The 21,778-nt window shown below is 55.7% G+C and overlaps 8 protein-coding genes across 8 annotated transcripts; all 8 read right to left on the minus strand.

Annotated features, from left to right (window-relative positions):
* Positions 1-303: 303 nt before the first annotated feature.
* On the minus strand, positions 304-744 carry JKF63_03980 (uncharacterized protein; the record flags this gene model as incomplete). The annotated part of the gene is made up of 1 exon (XM_067899976.1): positions 304-744. One exon carries the CDS (start codon positions 742-744, stop codon positions 304-306), a length of 441 nt encoding a protein of 146 aa, XP_067755182.1.
* A 1,058-nt stretch (positions 745-1,802) lies between these two features.
* JKF63_03981 (uncharacterized protein) lies at positions 1,803-3,440 on the minus strand (the record flags this gene model as incomplete). The annotated part of the gene is made up of 1 exon (XM_067899977.1): positions 1,803-3,440. One exon carries the CDS (start codon positions 3,438-3,440, stop codon positions 1,803-1,805), a length of 1,638 nt encoding a protein of 545 aa, XP_067755183.1.
* Positions 3,441-4,071: 631 nt separating this feature from the next.
* On the minus strand, positions 4,072-4,863 carry JKF63_03982 (uncharacterized protein; the record flags this gene model as incomplete). Its single annotated transcript, XM_067899978.1, has 1 exon — positions 4,072-4,863. The coding sequence occupies one exon, from the start codon at positions 4,861-4,863 to the stop codon at positions 4,072-4,074; it is 792 nt and encodes a 263-aa protein (XP_067755184.1).
* A 630-nt stretch (positions 4,864-5,493) lies between these two features.
* Positions 5,494-6,726, minus strand: JKF63_03983 (uncharacterized protein; the record flags this gene model as incomplete). Its single annotated transcript, XM_067899979.1, has 1 exon — positions 5,494-6,726. One exon carries the CDS (start codon positions 6,724-6,726, stop codon positions 5,494-5,496), a length of 1,233 nt encoding a protein of 410 aa, XP_067755185.1.
* Positions 6,727-7,653: 927 nt separating this feature from the next.
* JKF63_03984 (uncharacterized protein) lies at positions 7,654-8,952 on the minus strand (the record flags this gene model as incomplete). The annotated part of the gene is made up of 1 exon (XM_067899980.1): positions 7,654-8,952. One exon carries the CDS (start codon positions 8,950-8,952, stop codon positions 7,654-7,656), a length of 1,299 nt encoding a protein of 432 aa, XP_067755186.1.
* A 1,504-nt stretch (positions 8,953-10,456) lies between these two features.
* Positions 10,457-14,329, minus strand: JKF63_03985 (uncharacterized protein; the record flags this gene model as incomplete). Its single annotated transcript, XM_067899981.1, has 1 exon — positions 10,457-14,329. The coding sequence occupies one exon, from the start codon at positions 14,327-14,329 to the stop codon at positions 10,457-10,459; it is 3,873 nt and encodes a 1,290-aa protein (XP_067755187.1).
* A 2,461-nt stretch (positions 14,330-16,790) lies between these two features.
* Positions 16,791-17,732, minus strand: JKF63_03986 (uncharacterized protein; the record flags this gene model as incomplete). The annotated part of the gene is made up of 1 exon (XM_067899982.1): positions 16,791-17,732. One exon carries the CDS (start codon positions 17,730-17,732, stop codon positions 16,791-16,793), a length of 942 nt encoding a protein of 313 aa, XP_067755188.1.
* Positions 17,733-20,367: 2,635 nt separating this feature from the next.
* On the minus strand, positions 20,368-20,814 carry JKF63_03987 (uncharacterized protein; the record flags this gene model as incomplete). Its single annotated transcript, XM_067899983.1, has 1 exon — positions 20,368-20,814. The coding sequence occupies one exon, from the start codon at positions 20,812-20,814 to the stop codon at positions 20,368-20,370; it is 447 nt and encodes a 148-aa protein (XP_067755189.1).
* Between the last annotated feature and the right edge of the window lie 964 nt (positions 20,815-21,778).

The raw sequence follows: 21,778 nt of genomic DNA on the forward strand, positions 1-21,778 counted from the left end.
GATGAGCATGCATGAAGTGTAGAGGAGAGAGGTGTGTGCCAAGAGAAGATGTTTTTCGTCATACCTGAGGTACACGATCATACGTAGCACGAGTCTGCTGAGGACACAGTACCGCGCAGTGCAGTAGTCGAGGAAAATGTGACTCGAAGAGGAAATGAACTTGCTTGGGTGAAGTTAGTGTTGTAGTATGAGAATGTCTGCCTTGGGGGGAAAGGGGGATAATCGACTTCAGGATCGACGCTTCGCATGAGAGAGAGGGAGGCCTTTCAACGATACCCTCCGAGCCACCTGCGAAGCAAGCTGTTATGCACTTTTCGCATGTAGGGATGCCGCCGTTCCACGAGAAGGTCCAGTGGTTGTTGCCTGAGGAGGCGCTCGACGAGGCAGCAACGCCGCAAACTTCTTGACAGCGAGGCACAAGACGCACGTGACAAGGTGGATGTACATGTTGCGCTCCAATCGCAACCGCTTGTTGTCGTGTTGCAGCTGTAGGCTGATGTCCGCAAAGCGTTGCTTCGCATCAAACTTGGAGTGCCACTCCAAGAAGTGGAATAGAAAAGAGAAGGACGAGATGATAGCTACCATTAGCATGATGGTCACACCGTTGAAGTTGTATCCCTCGACAAAACAGGTGATGCGCTCTGCTGTCTTAGAGATGAGCCGCACAGGAACACAGTAGAGAAGGAAAAGAGTCAGCACTGGTATCATCACCAGGTTTACTTCGAGCGTGAGGAAGCTGACCATCTTTGTGCGGGGAAGGATAACGGGAATGGCTGAGGGTGGAGTGTGTGAGGACAGGGAAACTGAAATTGGTGTACGCGCGCGGGGGTTACAGGTGCCAAAGAAGAGAAGAGAGGTGCGTGATGGGAGGAAGAGTCTGCGGATCTCAGAAGCCAGGTGGGGATAGCGAGGTTTTCTTGCAGAGGGCGGGTGTGTTAACCATGCGGTGGGCTGTGGCGTGCGTGTTGATGATCACGCGCCTTGACGGGAGCAGCTGTGCATGTGGAGGGGATGGAGAGGTTTGTATTGAGGAAACGCGAAGTTCTGACAGCCTGGACACGGTGAGAAGAAAAAAAACGCTTGAGAGTTTTAGTTCGTTCAGCGCACCTGCGGAGGAACACGCCTTGGCAAGGGCTGATCGGCGCCGACCTCGCCCCCACACCGGACCGGGACCCCCCCGGCCGGCGGGGGGGAGGGGGGGGGGCGCCGACGGGCAAGGGGCCCAGCGACACACAAGTGACCGAACTCTGAAACTGTTGCAACAGAGCCGCGATAGCTCAGTTGGGAGAGCGTCAGACTGAAGATCTGAAGGTCCCTGGTTCGATCCCGGGTCGCGGCATCCTTTTTACACCGACACGGCTTGCTTCGACTTTTATTCGTGCGTGCCGAAAAAGCGTCACCAGCAGGATTCGAACCTACGCGCGAGATCGCAACTGATTTCTAGTCAGTCCCCGTAACCACTTGGGTATGGTGACTCGCGATGTCTGCGTGGTGCTGCGTATAGGAGCGTAGAAGGGACGGCGGCTGGGCGCCTGGCGAAGGCCCACCTCTGGGGGGTGGGGGTCTTGCTGCCGGCCTGGGCTGCCCGGCGTTAGATAGGGGTGGGTGTGGGGGTCCTTAGGCGTTCCGTTTGGGGCGGGGGTGATATCCATGGGGGGCTGGGGCGGTGCTGGGGCCCCGGGGAGGGGGGGCGAGCCGCAAATGTCGCAGGTGTTTTTTTTTCTTCTGTTTGTTGTTTCGGTTGCAAGGAAAAAGCCGTTGTGGGTACACCGCCACCACCGCAATTGAACGCACGTCGTAGATCACTTGAGTGACGAACGAAGCCGGCGCTGGCGGGTGAGGGCGACCCGCCGCGTATCGCCACTTCCGGGTGGCAGCTCAATCGGCGCGGCGGTCTCGGGCACGTCGTACGCCTCGTTGTTGTCGAAGAGAAGATTGAATCCCTTGCCGGACGCAAACCACGCCGTGCTCCATAGCGGCGTTGTCGGCGCAAACATCGGGAACAATTCCGTCGCTTTGAAGGCTGGTGCGAGGTTGACGCGCTTGCCGTTCAGCACCTTGGTGACGTTGTGTAGCTGTCCCTCCGTGTTGGCCCCAAGGGCGGCGACGCACCCATTGCGATATCGCACCAGAAGCGTGGAGGGACCTCCCACCACCTCAACAATGTCGTAATCCGTCTCTGAAGCTGGTTTACCCATGCGCGCAGCGAAGTACTTGAGCGCTGGCACCTGATCCACTGCCACGAAGCGCGGCGATGGAATCATGACACCGTACTCGGGCAGTGATCCCTGAATAAGGAGCTCGTTCTTGGCGCTCACAAAGACCGCCAGGCTGCCGACGCAGGCAATGTCCTTCACGCGTATCAGCTTTGGCGCGCTGCCCAACGCACGCGGCGCTTCGTCGCTGCTGTACTGCTGGAAGCAGCGTGCGAGAGGGATGGGCACCGGTTCAAACGCGTTCGACGGAAGCTGACCGCTGTTTGTCGCGCCGCACCCAAAGACACGTCCCTGTTTTGTGAGAAAGAGGGTAAACGAATTGCCGAGAGCCACCTTTGCGACACGCATGCCGCGCTCCTCGAAGAACGCGATCCGCGTCGGCGACATTGGTGCGTCGCTGCTGCCAATACCTAGTTCCCCCCAGTTGTTGCTCCCAAAGGCATAGAGCTCGCCGTCGCTTAGCGTGGCCACCGCGTGGTTGAATCCGCAGCGCACAGTTTCTAGCACCTTCTCCCGCCCCACCGGCCACCACGACGCGGCCGGATCCCACTCCGTGAACCCGCGCACGCCGTCTATGCGTTGCTTGTGCCCCACCCCCAGCTGCCCCATATGGTTGTTACCAAACGCAATGGCGCGGCGACCGCCGCACTGGTAGACTAAGCTGAAGTTCGAGCCACAAGCCACGCGGGTGGTTATGGAGGGGGCAGTTTGCGAGAACGCCCCATCAAGGTCAATGTAGAGCGGGTCAAGGTCGGCCAAGACGGATGAGGTGAGCACGACACTGCTTCCTTCGGCGCCGTGCTGAGCGCCGCTGCGCGCGCGAGACGGGGATGCCCCCGCACCACCACCGCCATCCTCTCCTTCGGAGTTCAGTGCCCCGGTCTGTCCGTAACGGTTGTCGCCGACGGTGATGAGGTTGCCCTCGCGCGTCAGCATGGCCACGTGTTTGTGTCCCGCTGCCGCATCGACAACGTCGTAAAACGGTTCTGGGGACTTTAGCAGTGAGGCACCAGCGGCGGTGAGGTGCGTCCGCCCAGCGCGCTCTTGGGCCTCTTCTCGCTGAAAACGGTGGTATTTGGCCGGGTCAACGTCGCGGGGCGAGGGAAGAGTTTTGAGGAACAGCTCCGCTGGCGGGGACGGCGCGAGGCCGCACACAGAGCCCATGCCTATGATTCGTGTGTGCAGGCGTCGCAGCAGCGCTCGACTTGCGCGCTTTATCTCCATCTTTGCTCTCTTCTCGTGTACGGTGTGGTCAGCATAAAGGGGGCGCGGAAGGGGGAGAGAGAGAAGCCAGAGAGTTTTTTTGTTTACATGGTGTTGGGTGTAAAAGCGAAGGGAGGAAAAAGCGCACAGCTCATGTTTACGTCTGCCAAGCCCCCCTCCACCCCACCCACCCCTCTCACCTGACGCCGGCGGAAAGGGTGAGTTGCTCGCCGTACGATGTGTTTTACATTCGTGCCAGTGTGCAACGTGCCGTGTGGCCACCGTCCCTCAGCAGTAACAATTACCCCCCCGAAAAAAAAGGGCAATGTCCCCAAAGGATTTGGGAGGGGGGGGGGGAGCCCCCGACGTGCTTCTGATTTTGTGGTGGCATCATAATTTCTGCACATGTGGCATTCGCCAAGAATGAAGGGCACACAAAAGCGTGGCCTACTGATGAGGTCCAGCAGCGCCCTACACTACCGGAACAGTAGTACGCATGAGGAGCAAGAGACGACATGAAAGGGAAATGAGAGGAAGAGGGACGTCACCAGCGCCCCCTCCCCCCCCCCCTCCCTCACACAGCGGTGATACGCTTTTGCGCACACACCTGCAGACAAATACTCGTCGAGATCCCATAGAGCCTCTGCGGACGTTACCTTGTGGAAATCGTGAAATTACCACGACGGCCCTGGCGACTGAGAAAGCGCGACAGCGACATATACTGGTAAGTAGCCATGGTCAGGAGCACCATGACGTTGAGTGTCAGCCCTGCAGCCATGATCTTTGCCAGTGAGCTCATCTTCACACGGTCCGATTCCCCGACGAGCTGAAGCGCGTTTGCATCCTGCGCGAGACCGAAGAGAATCGTGCCGTAGCGGTGCAGCTCCTCCTCCATCGCGTTCTCCACCTTGCCCACCGCATCTGGATCCACCTCAAGCACATCGCGCTTCATGAAATTGAACCGCACCCACTTGGGGGAGATGGTAGAGAAGCTATTGTCGAAGCATATGGAGACCTCTTCCGGCAAACCGTGGCGAGTCTTCAAGACCGATGACGCCGTGTAAGTGTAGCTGCCCTCCGTGGCGCGTTCCCACGAGTTCAGCACCGTCTCGCGCTGCCGGTCTCGAAGTCCGGCAAAATGGGCGTTGTAGTGGAAGCGGCTCAGGTCTATTGTCTTTTCCACTGGTGGAGTGAATCGCACCTTCATCACGGCGTTCACATCAAAGAAGCCGCCGTCTGTGACCCGAAAGTTGAAGCCCAGCGTGCCGCCCGCCTCCACGATTTCGGAGTAGCACTCCATCTCCCCTGCCTCTATCTTCGACCCGTACATGGCGGCCGTGACAGGGACGGTGCTGCAGAGCACAAACACCAGCACAAGTGCGACAACGACGCTGAACGTCGGCCTCCATCTGTCACAATACCCCAATCGGCGAAAGGAGGGCATATTGAGGGGGTGCATGTGTGGGTGGGTCTAAGGGGTGGGAGAGAGGGAGGGAAGCTTCCTAGAGAAATGCTGAGTGGGTGCCACGACTTTGAAATTCTCCTGGATATAATTTGGATAGAGGCCCGTGCATACTCTTGTGATGCCTGACTTCGTGTGTGGACGTGCGCGTCGGTAAAATCCCGTTTGCGAGTATATCCAAACAGTACGAGAGGCCTAACGGTGACGGCACCAAGGCAAGACCGCGGAGGCGTAAGAAGACAGTGACAGAGATGAATCGCACATAAATGAGGACGTTCGTTGTTCTTCTCTCGGCGTAGAGGCAGAGGGAGGACGGAGGGGGTTGTGCGTATGTGGAGCACCAAACAGTTGCCCATCTCCTCCTCCTTCCCCCCTCCCCCCCAACACCCGAATAAACACCCCCGCTGTGCGGCCTCGTTGAAGATACACGTGTGGGGTGACGAAGCGGTTGTGGTAGCTGGGGAGAGCAGTCCAGCATGCATATGAGCGATGCGGTTCTACATCATTTATTTCTCTTCACCCCCCTCCCTTTCGTCCTTCCAGATCATATAGAAAATATTCGCTCTCTGCTCATTCCATCTTCGATTCATTTCATTTGCCTCGCCCCATCACCTACATTTGTTTTCCCTCGCGCACCTTTCGGATTTTTTGAGCGGTGTGGAAGCACATGGAGTCCACCAGTCCCGCCACGGTCAGCACCCCACCACAGACCGCGCACAGCTGCAGCACAAAGTGTGCTACGGAGGGGTACGGGTGCTTTTCCTCGACCAGAATTCGCACAGCGGAAAGGTCATAGGTAATGAACACACCAGGTATGATCTCCTGTTTCGTTGGCGCCGACGTCGTTGCGGGTGTCGGCGCCTGCGGTGCCGTACTCGGGGTGAAGTGGTGCGTGGCTGAATACTGATTTGACTCCACCGTGTACTGTAGACCGGTGATGAGGGAGTGCCGCTGGTAGGTGGTCGGGACGAGCTTCACAAAATAGCTAAAACGCCCGTTCATCGCATCCTCGGCGTTCCCGCTGAGGGCGGAGCCTTGCGCAGTTTCGTCCAGCGGATTCTGCTGACCGGGAAAGTACTCGCCAAACTCAAGGGTATGCAAGGTATGGCTGAGGTCGAGTTTCTTGGTGGTGCTCCCCATGAGATCGTGCATGCGCCTACCAAGCATCTGATAAACGCGGCCAGGTATAAACTGCACGCTGCCAGTGGCGCGCGAGGCCTCGAAACTCGCGTACAAGTTGCAACCTTCCTTCCCAGAAGCAGCATCAGCCATCTGGACGCGCTCCTCGGCGCACTGCTCTATGCTGATGTCGTCGACGTTCAGCGTCCACCCCCTCCGAACGTATGCTCGCCGGACATCATCGCAGGTGTGACAGCAATCACCCGGGTAGAGCTCGGCGCCGTAGCAGCTGGGGCAGTTTTCCTTTTCCGCACCATCCGGGTCAACCGCCTTGGTCATCACCTTTTTCTCGTTCACCACAGGACGTGCAGCGCTGATTACCTGCCCAGTGGCAGTGTCGATGCGCCGCTTCACTGTGTTGCCCTCGACGTCGTTTGCGAAGACGCCAAAGACGTCCACGGCATCGAGTGTGATGAGGTCACACGGCACGTGGTGGAAAGTGATGTTGACCGAGACGCGCATGTCACCCCCGAGTTGGGAGTCGACAAACATTTCGTGGTGCTCCTCGACAGAGGCGAAGTAGCGGACTTCGCCAACGAGGAGCCAAATCACGATGAGAGCAGCGGCGAGAGAGAGGATGCCGCCCAACACGGTGCGGTGCCGCGCATCCTGCTCGAACTTGCGATCAAACTTCGGGAAAACGTCCAGGCGCTTTAGGCTTTGCATTGTGGTTACGTGTCTGGTGGGTATAGGGAGGGGGAGAGGGGGGAACAGAAAAGCAAAGAGATGAAGTGAGGAGGGATGACAGTTCACCTCTGTCACACAGACACGAACAAAAAAGGATTTGCTTTCACCGTTGAGTGATCTTTATGGGGCCTACAACACGGGCAGCCATCCACAAGGGGGTATGTGTCTGTGCGTGTGGGTAACGATGGCGTTTGTGCGAAGCAAAAAAAAAAGATCAAAGACAGCAAGGCGTGTGTGTATTAATTGGGTGGTGGTGGGGAATAATAGTCTGTGAGTTGATCAAGAAAAGGGGAACACCAAGGCTGACTTGGAAGACAAGGTCCATAGCCCAGAGGGGCTTAGTGTCGACAGGCAAGATGAGGCAGGATCCGTGTACATTCCACAATTGCATCGCATCGTGCGCCTATGCGGAGTCCCTGCACAGCACGGTATTATGGGACTGCGAAGGGGTTTTCATTGAAGAAAGGTAAGTGTGGGTTATAGTGGCTAACAAGGTGTGCCCTCCTTTTTTTTTCAGCGACTCCAGCGTGGGCATTTTCAAAGTGGTGCTCTCATCCGTTGGCTATTCAATTGCCCAACTGCGTCACACATCCGTACAAGCACAAAGATGCGATGTCGGCGGAGTGGGGATTTTTTTTTTCTTTTGGAGGGGAGGGGGATGTGACCACAGCGTGGGCATCTAAGAAAAAGAGGGGGAGGAAGGAGACTAGAGAATGACACCAACACGAGAGGAGAGACCGAGTGCCTCAAAATACAAGGATCTAAAAGAAAAAACCAAAAACAAAGAGAGCCGCGAAGGGAAATGCGGTGGCGATCTATGACAGAGTCAGTGCAGACATTGACACAAAAGAGAACAAACATACAGGCACATAAAAGCAGCAGCCACAGCGCACAATGCAAACGACGCTACATTGAGACAAGCTCAACCTTGCGCCGCTTCATCAGCGAATCCTTGGAATCGTTGAGGGAGAAGGAAACACTGGTCCCGGCAATGTCCCCGGCCACTTCCCACGGCGCGTACATCGAATTCCCATCATCTCGGGGAGTGGTGCCGTGTGTGCTGGTGTAGCTGTTTGTCATGCCTCCACTTTCGTTGTCGACAGTGAGGGGCTCTGCTGACGAGGCGGATTCGTCGCGCCCCAAATCCAGCACGATGCTCTTGTCAGCCGCAAAGGTGACCGCACGCGACGCGGATCTACGAGAAGAAGGGGGATGGCGGTTTTCCTTCTGGAGTTGAGCGAGCGGGCCGTGTTGCGTCATCTCGCGCAGTTGACTGTCGAGCTTGCGAATTGCTTTGTTGCCTTCCACGATCCGCTTCGTCTCTACATCGAAATAGCGCTCCGCCCGGGACACGCACTCCTGCCGGCGTCGTTCCACATCCTGAAAGGCGTCTTGCACGCGTTTTCGCTCTTGCTCAAAATTCTCCGCATCGCGCAGAATGTACTCTGTGCCCTGCAGCTGTGCCTGCGCGTGCTGGGCCTGCGCTTCCTCTAGCCGGAGGTGGTCACGCAGCATGGCACACTGCTGCTCCTTCGCCATTATCTCCGGTATCAAGTCTATCACAGGCTCCGTGTAGTAGCGCTCTTCTTTCTCGAGCATCTGCGCCCACCCGTGACTGAGGTAGAGCTGCTCCTCCTCTTGCCTCTTCCGGGCTGCCTGTAGCTCCGCTAACTTGGCTCGCAGTGTCATCTCTTCCGTAGCCAAGGCAGTCTCTTCGGCGTCGATGGCAGCTATGCGTGCGGCAACGGGGTCGAGGGTAGGGTACTGTGGCTGCTGGTAGCTCCACCTGCCCATCACGTTGGCCTGTTGCAGGTATGAGGCGGGGTTGACAGGCTCTAACATGTGTGGCGTCGCTGGCAGCTGCGAGGAGCCTTGAGAGTAGGGGTTCACCACAGATGGCATAGCGTAGCCAGAGAGGCGCGGGGACGGCGGCGGTGGCGGCGCTGTCGCCGTCATAGGAGCACGATTGACAGAGTTGCGGTCCCCTGAAGGGTGCGAACTCGCACTGGGCCGCGGGTACTCACTGGCAACGATGGCTGGTGCGCCGGTGCTCATGGCGGCCGCGGGGTAGGAGGAGGAGGGGATGTGAAGTCCTTGAACTTCCCTTGTTGGAACTGTGTAGTAGGACGGCGCCATGCCCTCAGGCCGGCGGTAGTACAGCGGCGGCGTAGTAGACCGAAGCGCATGAGATGGATGTGCAGACATGAGGCAGAGAACTGGAGTAGGGCGAGACAGGGGGATCTAAAACAAAAAAAAAAACAGATATCAAATAGAGGTGCTGTGCATGTGTCTCGTGTGAATGCGGGACGGGGGCAGGTAGGTGAGTGAGTGCGCGTGTTGTCTATCAGTCGTGGTCTATATGGGTCAGCTTGCCTGATTGTCCGTGTGGGGTGTACGTGTGTAAGTCCTCGTGTGGAGGATAAGTCATGAGAGAATCCCCCAGATGCGATGGAGCTGTGGGTGCACAGAGGAGAGCGAGTGGGGGGGGATGGGTGGATTGCAGTAGTGAATATTGGGCAAAAATGGGAGGGGGAGAGAGACATCTGATAAAAAAATCCTGGCATCGAATGTGCGACGGGAATGGACAGACCACGCTGTCACCGCCCACACTCGCAGGGCGCTATGACTATCGATTAGTCGGGGGAGCGGGGTGGAGTGGTATGGGCTGGGTTGGGGAAACCTATAGGACGTAGAGGTGCGGAGCGACAGGTGCGCTGGAGAGCCATGTCACCCGGACCTTGACTATTGCCGTCTTATTCGACATTCACACATACACATAGTTTGGTGCGAGTCGGCTTTGTGGATTCACTACGGAGACAAATATCGGCACACGAGAGGGTAGTCCGGACACCACAAAAACATACGGCCATCACTGCACCTCCTGAAGCAGCAGCGGCGGCATTGCTCCACACCCTCAAAACACGCAACGATTATCACCATCACCAGAACAGCGGGGAGGCGGAGGTGAGAGGGTGGGGTGGGGTGGGGGGAAAAGCAATGGAGGGGGTTGGTCAGTGGGATGAGACGATAGTGAGCACAACTTTTTATTCATTTACTCGTTCTCTTTTTCTATTCAAGGAGAACCAAAGCAGTACATTCTCTGCGAGACAGCCTGCAACAGTCCGGTCCAGCGCTTCACACCTACACAACAGTCCTACTCACCAGAGAACAACAGCAAAGGAGGAGGAAAAAGCCCTGGCAGATTCAATAAAGGGAGGGGAAGGAGGGGGAGGGAGGGGGCGCGCACATACTCATGCGTACGCACAAACGTATTGTTACCCCCTGTCCGATCCATTTATCGGCAATCTATAGAGAGGGAGAGGAGTAGAGGGAGAGCAAGAAAAGGGGAATGAGGGGCGGCGATGTGGAAAACCCGGCATGACTCCACTTTGTGCGCACAGTAGCCATGGAGCTACGATACTCACAGACATCACATTTTATCATCTCCCAGCATGGGCCACCCTTGAAGGTTATGTGCCCCCCCCCTTTCCCCCTCTTCCTCTACTTGTTTCTCTCCACACACTCGTTTCTTTTGTTTTAATGGAGGGGGAGGGGCTCTGTGGGTGGTGTGGCCGCTGCCGATCTTCTATGAAAAAAAATAAAAATGATGTGCATCCCCGCCAAAGAGTATCTTCGAAACACACAGACACACACACACACACAGACACACACACACACACATGTTTATGCCCTCATTCTCTTTAGTTTGTTACTTCCAATGACGAAAGACAAATCGCGCTGTTAGGCTCTGCTTCATGGAGTCCAATGCCCCCTTCATGTGCGCAGCGCTCGTCTCATTCACCTCCTTCAGCATCCACCGTGGTTTTGACTTGAACCGCTGCACAAACGGGTGGCGTGCGCGCTCGTCCGTCTCCTCAAAGGTGGGGAATGACGAGATGACGAGGGTGCGCTCCTGCCAGTCAAACCGCAGCCCGACATCCCAGTGGTCGTCGAGGGTCGTGCGACGAAGACACATTTCATCATCGGTGAACGACTCAATCACCACATTCCCACTCGGCAGCATCAGCGCGGCATTGCGCACGAGTGTTTCAGAAGAAGCTTCTTCTGCAGGCGGCACGGGCGGGTCCGCAGCGGCATGCACCGCCTCCACCAGCGGGGTGTCTAGGATTTCGACTGGTGCGTAGGAGGTGGATCGGGGAACTGCAGCCGACGCAGTGTACGTCTGGCGATTCTTCAGCCGTGCTGCCGCCAGTTTCGCGTGCTTCTTGATCCTCTTCTTGGCCGCCTGGCGCCGCGCAGGAGACGGGGAGGAGACTGTGTATGACAGGGGGTCTTCTTCGGAGGGCATGACTGCTTTGTGTGCCTGTGAGATGAACACCTCCGTGCACGGCAGCACTTCAGGCGGTTGGACCGCTTCTTCATCCGCAGGCGCTGTGAGGGGCACCTCGTTGACTGTGGGTTCCACAATCGTCGCCTCGACGCTCGTCTCCGCGTCGAGCTCCGCGGCTGAGGTTTCCTCCACCTCGTGTGCCTCGACAACTGGCTGCAGCTCAGTCACCGACAAGTTCGTCATTTCCTTCACAGTCTCCACTTCTTCATGGCGTGGTGCATCGATCCCTTCGGCGGGTGCCTCCGAGGGCGGATTGGCCTCTGAGGCCAAGCATGGTGCTTCCGCAAACACAGCTTCATCTACGGTAGCCGTGACGGCAGTGGCGGGGTGCTGCGACAGTGAATTGCCGTGGCGGTGCTTTATTGATCTCCTTCGCTTGCTGGCGCGCTTCGCCTTGCGAATCTCCTTTAGTATCGCCCGCACATTCGTGATGCGCACCACTTTTCTCTGAGCGACTGCAGGGGATTGCGGATGCGCCTCGGCCGACTCCGATGGAAGCGGTGCTTCCACCTCACGTAGCTCGTCGACTACTCCAAACGAGTTCACCTCGGCCGAGTTGGTTGTGGTGGCGTGATAGTCTGTGAGCGGCTGGGAAGCTTCCGTGGATGTGTTCGCCTCGACTGGTCTGAAAGAGAGAGCCTTACCGTCTTCCCTCAGGGTGCTATGTAGCGCTGCCACTTCCTCTGCGACTGCCGTCGGCTCGGCATCCGCCTCCGTGTCATGGACTGCCTTTTCGGGGAAGGGCTCGATCGTCTTCACAGCGGAACACGACTGGGGGACGGCGGACTTCGCTTCCATCGCTTCAGTTGCGTGGGACAACTCTACGCGAGCCGGATCTCCTATCGTCGCCTCGGTTGAGGTGGCAGCCGGCGTCTCCTCGAGGGCGGTGAAAAAACGCTTCTTGAGCCACTTTGTCATGCGCCCCTTCTCGCTCGTTGTTGCCGTACTCGCCGGGCTCATCCCGAGCTGCTGCTCTGCCGGAGCTGTGAAGCGACCTGTACTATCCTCTGTTCCTGCTAGGGGCGCTCCGGATTTCACAGCTGCAGCTGCCCACGCGGTCGTCTCGTCTGACGACGCCTGAGCCGCCTCGACGACGGGTTCCTCTGCGAGTGTCTCTACAGCAGCCTGTATCTTCTCCTCAGTGCACATCTGGGGCCCCGCTCCCTTTGATTCCATCGGTGACGCGTTCACTGCCGCCTGCTGTGGTGTCTCTGCAACTTCTTCCGCCTCCACAACAGCGGTAGCGGGACGGGCATCTGCCGAGGAAGGCGTGGACTCCAGCTGTGATGAGGGCGTGGGCAACACGGATAGTGACGGTTCTGGGGGGCGGAAGCGCTTTGGGATGCGATTGTACGCAGCCAGCTCGCGTCGCCGAATCGCTGCTGCAGTTAGGTGCTTCACCTTCTTCTTTGGGGTCTGCACCTTTGGGGCACCTCGCTGGCACTGCGCTGCAGGGGGAATGGAGGCTTCCGCTAGTGGAGCTGCTTCTGTCGCTGTAGTCGCTTCGCTAACTGCCTGCGCAGAGGCGGCAGCTTCTACAGTCTGGACAGCCTCCGTTGCTGGAGTTGACATTGGCTCAGGAGTGGTTGCTGCACGCGCAGATACAGTGGCATCAGAGTGAGGCGCCTTTTCTGTCAGCGGTGCCTCTGCCAGAGTAGCCTGCGGAGGAAGCCTTGCCCGCTTCATGCTGGAACGCCTCGCCGTCGCCCGCGTGGACACTGCCCTTGTCACAGCTACTGGTGCAGCTGGAGGAGCTGCCGCAGCCTCCACAATTGGCGCTGTGGGCTCCGCGATCGCTGTTGTAAGGACGGAATCACGGCTGCTCAGAGCCTCTGCGGCAATTGCCACTACGGGCGCAGTAGATTTTTCCTCAATTGACGGAGGCGTGTCGCTCGCTTTGCACTCTTGCAGCTCTGCAACGAAGCGCTTCCTTCTCTTTGAGATGCGACTCATCGTGGACCGACCCGATGGCGCCGTGGCGGCGGCAGAGGTCGCCTCTGGGGCCGTGGGTTGAGGCGCTGAGGAGTCTGTCCCCTGTGGAGGCGCCAAAGGGGGTGCCTCCACGACCGGTGTAGCTGAGACCACGGGCTTCTCGGGCGCGGTTGGCGTAGCTGCATTCGACTCGAACACGTTTCGTGGAATTGCTGCTGGTGGTGTAGGTGCTGCTTCCGGGGTAGCCTCGGCAGAGACGACGCTGCTGGTGCTCTTCGTGAGCCCTCCCGTTTCTCCGTTTGCCCGCTTCTTTGAAATGCGGTGGGTTGCCATGCGACGCACAGCCGCCGGGGCGGGGGGCGTATCAGTAGATGCAATGGGCGGCACCTCAGCCATCGGCGGTGCTTCCGCCGCAGCGTCCACAGGGCTAATTGGCACCACCGTAGGCCTCGACACACTGTCGTCAAGCTCTGCAAAGAATTTACGCTTCTTTGGGATACGGCTAATCGTGACGCGCAGAGGAGGCGATGATGCCACCACTCGTGCAGGAGGAGACGGCGCCTGTGCAGCGGGTGTTGACTCTACTAGCACGGATGCACTAGGGCCTGCTTGCGCAAGGGTTGGCTCTGAGGCAATCGAGGCTGGCTGAGCTGCGGCTACAGCAGTTGGCTTTTCCACCTCTGGAGGAGGCGCTGTCTCCGGTGGCGGTGCAGGGAATGAAGGTTGCGGTGCCTCGGTTGGTCTGATATCTGGCTGCTGTGCAGTTATGGTGTTGTCTTGGTGCTTGGCTTTGAGCGCAAGGGCAGCAGCTGCACGTCGCTTGGCACGGAGTTTTCCACGCCGTGCTCTGATGGCGGCTCGGGCTGATGGCACCGAGGGTGCTGTTGGCGCTGGGGCAGCTTGTGCATTTGTCTCACCAGCCGGCACTGCTGAGAGAGCTTTGGTGACAGGTGCCGGGGCCAAGTCCGGAGCGACCTGGTCTGCTGCTGTGCTTTCTTTGGTGTGCGCAGCCGGAGCAGGTGTAGAGTAGGTGGTTATCCTTTCTGGTGCCTCTTCCACACCCGGGGCTCGCGCAACGGATGTTGCCGGCTTCTCGGCGGTGACGACCGGTTGCTCAGGCGCGGCTACCGGAGGCTCCACCGATGTTGGCGGTTTCGCTGCAGCAGGGGCGGTCGGTATGGGTTGGGGTGTCACAGGCGGGGTCAAAGTCGCTCGAGGCTCCACAGAAGGCTGCCCAGCAAGGCGCCTAGCCGCACCGGGGAAGTGAAGGCGCTTGGCGCGAGATCCTCGTGGTGCCATCACTTCGTGGGGGGAAAAACAAAATGGCGAGGTGCGAGTAAATGATGAAGGGAGGGGGGTGCGTGGCGTGGCGGGGCGGAATCAAATGCGTGAATGTACTTTGTACCAGCAACTGTGAAGACACACACTGCTGGTTATGACAGGGTCTATGCGTGCTCACACAACGTGTGTGTGTGTGTGTGTGTGTGCAGTCCACGGATAGATTAGATCGATGTGTCTATAACAAAGGGGGGGGGAGTTTTTCTATGAAAAAGAAGAGGGGGTTCTATGTTAGATGGTGAAGGACAGAGGCAAACACACACACACACACACACACGTATCCACAGCACAGCACAGGCAACAGATTCGACGGTTGTTTGGGTGAACGAATAAGAGCAGTGGCTGTCCAGGGAATGATACTGCAAGGAGCGGATGTGCAACTCTGTATATCTCTGGCGATTCCTTTTGTGTCGCTCTTTTTTTTTGGACCGCCTCCGCTCTTCTTCTTATGTTCCTTCAAAAAGGAGCTTGTATTCTCACGCGCGCGATAGTGCTGAACCACAGAAAAATAAAAGCGTGGAGAGAGAGGAAAAAGAAGGGTGTGAGGGTGGGTGGGTGGGGGGGGGGGGGAGATACACAAGCCTGTGTGCATGTGCGTGTGTAGTGGATGGCTGGTGAATCGAGCGCCTGTCGCAACATTTGTTGTGGGCTTCTTCGTGACGATGGCCACAATGAAGGTGGTGGACACAAAGGCCCACCACTCTCATCCAACGTGATCTAATAAACGACGTTGACTTTTTAAAAAAGAACACATTGAGATACACAGATGCACAAGGGAGAATGCAGATATTCCCTACGCAACCCCCTCCCCCCCCTGTTCTTGCAGAAGAAAAGAGAGATCCGTTGATGACTTTTATCGGTGTTGTGCCTCCTCTCCTCCGTTTCTTTTTCCTGAAAATGCTCCTTTTTTTTTTCATGTTTTTGTTTTCATTGTTACTCTACTCCCATTTTTATGGGTGGGGGTGGGGAGCCCCCTGGGGAGAGGATTTAGGCACGTCTAAACGCCCCCCCCCCCCCCCCATCACCACAAGCGCACAGACAGAGACGTACAAATGCACACATACACACACACACCCACACACCGACACACGTGCGCACACACCTATGAGCAACCAAATCAGATCAAAGCATCAACGACCCCCACCCCCACCCCCCCCAAAAAAAAAAAAGCGGCAACAAAAGCGACGATGCGGTTTACACACCACACACACACACACACACACACACACAACGACAAGCAAAGAAAAGCCCATACAGAAACAAACAAACAACGAAACCGAATAAAATTCTTTGCTTGATTTGATTTGAATTTTTTTTGGGGGGGATTCGTTTATTGTTCCTGTGGTGGTTTCCTGTGGTTGAATGCCACTCTCTCTCTCTCCTCTCCTCCCCCTCCTCCCCACCCACCCACCCGCTTACCCACCCACCCCTCGCAGGGGAGAAAAGACAACAAATACAGCAGTTGTTCGAGAAGCACAAAAAGTCGTGTCACTATCTGCAGGTGTGATCACTAAACTATATATATATATTGTCTGTGTGTGTTTATGTTTATGTTTATGTTTCTTCACATATGTACGCGCTCTGAGGAGGGGGGCATTTTCGAGAGAGGCAATCAATACGAGGAAGACAGCGGAGAAAAGAAAAAAAAATTGACAGGAGGAGAATTGGGGGGGGGGGGGTAGCAGACATACGGACAACACGAGCGGAGTAAAATCGGGGAGGAGGAGGAGAAGCTGAGGATCATTGAGAAAGGTAAGCCCCTCTTCTATAATGATGCCTTCTTTTTGCTCTCGACAAACCACACACACGCACACACACAAAAAAAGGCGGAGAGGAGGAGAAGAGAGGGACAAAGACAATGAAAAGGATATATATATATAAAGAGAGAGAAACCCTGGATACATGCACATACACACACCCTGTTTCACTTGAGCGTATGGTCTCGCTACGCGTGCGTACGTGCAGGTAGATTGAGTGTGGTCGCCCTTTGAGAGAGTCCATGGGTATTGATATTGCACAACGCCAGTAAAACAACATATCGACAAGTTTAAAAAAAAAAGAGGGGGAAAAGTGAAGAGGGGCATGTGTAGCCATGCCCCAGTTCGGTGAAACATAAGAATGATAAAAAAAGTGAGTAGACAAACATCTACTTGGATGGCGTACGGGAATAAATGCGTCCGTCATTGCCGCTCGCCACTCCTACGCCATCACCCCCCCCCCACCTCCCCTCCCCGCAACACACACAGACAGACACAGACACACTCGATAAGGGGGGGGGGGGAAGAGGTGGGTGGGACAAAGATGAATCAGAAATGAGCGAACGCAGGGTGTCATCGCGTCACTGGCGAGGGGTCCCTCACCATTGCCGTTGTTTTTTTATACTACACCGCCTTTTATACTGCCGTTATTGCCTTCTGTTACTTTACGGCCCACTCGTTACAGTGAAGGTGGGGGCGGCCATGATGAGGTCCTCGTCTGGCTCCGCAACAGTGTAGCGGGCGGTGTGGCGGAACCGATTCGGATCCGCAAAGGAGCTCTTCTTTGTATCCGCACCCGCATTCCAGAAGGGTGACGTTGAGCCACAGCCAACTTCACCGTTGTTTGTGTTCTCGTGGGGTGGCATGCTGCTGTGCTTCGTGTAGTTCATCATGTTGTTCGTGGCACCACCTGTGCTATGGGGATGGCTACGGCGGCCGAGGCTGTAGAGATTGTCGTAGCTGCTGTAACACTGGGCATCAGCGTGGTTGAGACGCGGGGCGACGACGCGAGAGCCGCGAGACGGGTTGCGTGGGTAGTGCATTGAGGAAAGCGCACCACTTGACTGGGAGGAGCGCATGGTCTGCCCACTCGCAGAGACAGTGAAGCCCCCACCGTTGTTGAGGCCGGGTGACGAGAAGGCACTTGTAACGCCGCTGCAGACGTGAGAGTACTGCCCTGGCATGCCGTTGCTCCCGGTGCCGGTGCCGGAGGGGTTGGTCCGGCGCATGATCTCAGCCTGCGTTTTCTGCCAGCGGCCCCACGAAGTGCACTCTGGGCTTTTGTCCGCATAACTCACTTGAATGTATCGCACTTTGTTTTCCTCTTCGTCAGGTGAGGAGAAGGTGAACACGTTGTGCAACGCGGCGATGGCTGCGTCAGCCTCCGTGGTGGTCTCGTACCAAACAAACGCGGTTGGGATGCGGCGCTCCTCGTTAGGAGTTACGGTCGTGGAATGACGGACAATGTTGAGGTGCAGAATTTTGCCATAGCAGCTGAACACGGGGTAGAGGTCCTGCTCCGTGACGTAGGGCTCCAGCTGGCCGACAAAGATACGCGCTTTGGACTGAGACACGGCGTACCGTGACGGGCGAACGTTGTGGGACATGGGTGTGTAGTGTGTGTGGGGGGGGGGAGGGGGGGGAAGACGACAGAAAGACGACTCACTCGCTGCACTGCGTTTACCTTTTTTTTTTTCTTCAACACACGAATGCGTATTGGCACGAAAGGAGATTAAAAAAAAAACTCCAGAAGCGAAGTTAGTCACCAAAGTAAAGAGAGGGGGTGCAAGAGATCGGACTATCCACCACAAACAGCAGCGTCAACACACACACACACACACACACGCACGCACACACACACGCACACAGTAGCAGCAGCAGCAGTAAGGGCGGCTTAGTTATAAGCAGACGATACAGATCACTCCACGTATAGCTGGCTTATCCCGATCGTACTGCAGGCTTTACGGATGGTGCGAAAGGGAAAAGCAAGCGACAGAGAGAGAGAGAGAGAGAGAAGGGGCGTGGGTGTAGATGTGTTGAACAAGTCTAAAAGTAAACACACAACTCTCCACTCACTTTTTACTCTTCCCTCTCACAACCAAAAAAAAAAAACGTCAAAGGCAAAAAATTAAGTCCACGTATTACAGTGTTCATGCAATCTGTTATAGACGGTGCGCGTTCAGAGAAAAAAAGCGCCGATTGGAAGAGCCAACGTTTGTTTTCCTTTCCTTCCCTTCCCTTCCCTCTTTTTTGTTGTTTTTGTGTGGGGTGGGGGAGTGCGTGCGTTCTATATGCTTGCTTATCTTCCCCTCTTAATGTTCTCCCCCTTTGAACTGCGGCGGCGAATTCGAGCGCAAAAAAAAAAAGAGGGCGAGCGGGTGTGAGGAGGGGGGGGGAGGGGGAGGGGAAAACCGAGTGTGAGAGAGGAGCGGTACGGTGCGGGAGTAGCGAGAGTCACACGCCGCTGTCGATGGTTACAAACACCACGCGAAGGGAGGAAGGAGAGGGAGGTAGGCGAGGGTAAGCACTTGGGAGGAAACGCAGAGGAGTTATGTTAGAGACAATACTAAAAAAAAACAGACAGCAAAATAGAGGAACAAGCCAGAGGAGGAGGGGGGGGAGAGGGAGGGAGGGGAGCACCAAGAAAAAAGAATGTCAGGAGGGCAGACAGTTGAACATATATGCACACAGACAAACGCACAAAGGCAGTGAGCGTCAACCGACGAGTGAGAAAACCGAGGGAAGAGGAAAGGGGAGCGGAGGATAACACGGGAGGGAGATCGAAAAGAAAGGGCGAAACAGCAGCAGCAGCAGCGGAATGAAGGAGAGAGAGAGGGGGGGAGAGAGGAAGCACACCAACTAGAGGGGAGAAAAACCAGCACGCGCGACACGCCCGAGAGAAGCAACAATAGCCCGGCACGAGTAAAATGATCCTCCCTTACTCAATAGACAGCACTACAATCACCACAGCAAGAAGGCAACAGCAGCGGACGAAACAGCAGCGACAAGGCTAAAGCAGAGGAGGAGGGGGAGGGGGAAGGGGGGGGGGGGGCGAGAAAGGTCAAAGATGGAAAAAAAGCAAGAGGAGAATGCGACGGGATGGTATGGAGGGGGAGGGTCCAAGCGAAAGCGTGCCTACTCAAGTCGGTGAGTATGACCTCGAATAGTCTTTCCTTCCGCTCTCTCTCTCGAGTACGCACGTGTCCTAACAGCGGCGACGACAATAAAATCACAACACCCACACCAAACGAAGAGGGCTTCTCCTTTTTTCCTTAAATTTCTTTTGGTTAGTGCGTTTCCTTTCTTTTGAAACAAATCGCCCCAGCGAGTTTCCCTCTTCTGCACTGCCAGCGCACAGACATACAAAAAAAAAGGGAGAAGGAGGGTGGCGATACGCCCCAGGCTGAGGTTAGGAAGAGGAGAGAGAGAGAGTGCGTCGGGGCGAAAAGAAAAAAAGAAACTAATTATGCGTCTCCACAGTGTGTGCAGGGGGGGGGGTGGAAAGAGTGAAAAACAAGAAACACGCGCACACACGAACACGCAAGAGGACAACACAGCGAGCGAGCGGGCGGGCGTGTGGAAGCAGGCGAAAGGCGACAACAACACACAAAAAAAACGTTACAGGGGCGCAACAATCACGACTACTACTACAAAAAAAAAACAAAGAGGGTAAAGACACAAAAGGAAAAACTTAGTAAAGAAAACCCGAAAAGGACGCACAACAAAGACGACGAAGACGACAGGGGGTTTTGAATGAAGTGAAAACAAACAAATAAGCAAAGATGAGTTCTTTGGATGTGAATGGGTGGGCGTCATGTTGTGTTCAGGAGACATCAACGTAAGGTTGTGTGTGAAAATGTAGAGCGAAGAAAAAAAGGGAGGAGAGAAGAATGAAAGACAAGAGCAGTCGAGAGGGCGATCCAAATGGTTGTGTGTACGTGTGCGTGACGGGCTTACATGATGCGAAGATTGGATCTTCTGCTTACGTATACAGCCTCAACCTTCCCCCACACACGCAAAAAAAGAGTTGGGGATTTTTTTTGACACGGAAAAGAGTTTCTCTTTATCGTGTTGAGTTCTTTTTTCTTTCCACGACGGTATCTCAGAAGGTGGGAAAGCAGGAGGAGTCACAGATAGTCGGTCCCACCCAGCCCTCTTCCCCTCCACCTATGTACACGCGCTGGTTTTTTCCCGGCACTGACCTTCCCTGTTCATCACCCCGCCCCCGTCCATTCATACAAATCATTCATCACTAAAGAAGGCTATAACCTCCTCGTCAATTGTGTCTGTCCATTCCTCGTGTTCCTCTGCTGCGTTCGCCACAGCCGCTTCCGCAGCGACAGCCCTTGTCGTATCAAAGGATATCGTTGGAGGAGGCGCAGGGATAGTGTCTGCATTCATCTTTGTTTTTGGTGTAGTGGGGTGCTCTGCACTAGTCTCCACGACCGCCGAGGCGACACTGATGCGGAGCGGCGCCACGTGCGCAAGTGTGCCCCCATCAGCAAAAAAAAGAATATGCTCGGCTTCTTTGGCTGCCAGCGGCAATGATGCAGCCAAGTCCTGAGGATTCGGCACCGCCGGGTCGCTGATGGTGTTGTGCCCACCATTGATGGAACGTGTTAAATGTGAGACGCCGTCAGATATGTGTAGGGACACTGGGGCCCCATGCCAGACGACGCGCTTGCGCATATAGAACTCCCTCAGGTGAGTCGCATTCACACTACAGCGAATAGGCGATATATAAATATGTATATATATATATATTTGTACCGCTTCAAATGCGAGGGCTACTTGCCGACACACACTAAAAAGCGGATGGCGAGAGGGGGTGCTGTGCGGCCGGCATGAAAAAATGTCATCTGGAAAAGAGGGGCGCAGAATGAGGGAGGGCTTTCCAGCAGAGAAGTGCTCCCCAAATTATTAGTAGCTGACATTCAAGAAAAGCTGCAGTGGATATGCACTGTTGCGTGCCAATGAAAAAAAAAAGGGGGGGTGTCATCCCCCAGTCCTCGTACATATTAGGCGATACGACCGCTTTTGTCCCCTCTCCTGACCGGCCAACTTAATTTGCACTGACCACCCACGCCGGAGGAAGTTAAATCCTCGAAGTCTTTGGCGGCTGGTGATGAGACCTGCGCACGGGTAGTCATGACATGCCCCGTGCAATGGTAAACCCTCTGCTGTTTAGAGCGCGGGCCTGCACATTAGAAAGGGGTGGGCCGGCTGCTGGCCGCGAGAGCGTGACAGAGAGAGAGAGGGTACTTGGGATTTCTTTCGTTCAGGCGAACCTCTCTTTACTGTTTTTTTGTTTGTGTTTTTTTTTTTTCATGCAGGTGTGCCTCTCCTTCTTCGAAGGTATTCAAAGAGCCCCGGATCCCACCGTTGCAAACAACTCGTTTTACACAGTGCATACTCAAACTCACTCACTCACACCCGTCAAATCCAATTCACTGCGTAGCACTCGCAGAGTACGCCTGCATGCGATGGTGGTGAGGGGGGAGGGGGAAAGGGAAGGGGGTACAGAGAGAGAGAGAGAGAAGGATCGTTGCGCAGGTGAAGATCCAAACTCAGAAACCCGCGAAAAAAATAGGAGACTTTGAAAAAAAAAAGCAACAGCGCGAAAGGGCGTAGGTGAGAAAGTGCCAAAAAAAAA

This window comes from Porcisia hertigi, chromosome 31 (assembly GCF_017918235.1).
Source record: "Porcisia hertigi strain C119 chromosome 31, whole genome shotgun sequence".
NCBI lineage: Eukaryota > Euglenozoa > Kinetoplastea > Trypanosomatida > Trypanosomatidae > Porcisia > Porcisia hertigi.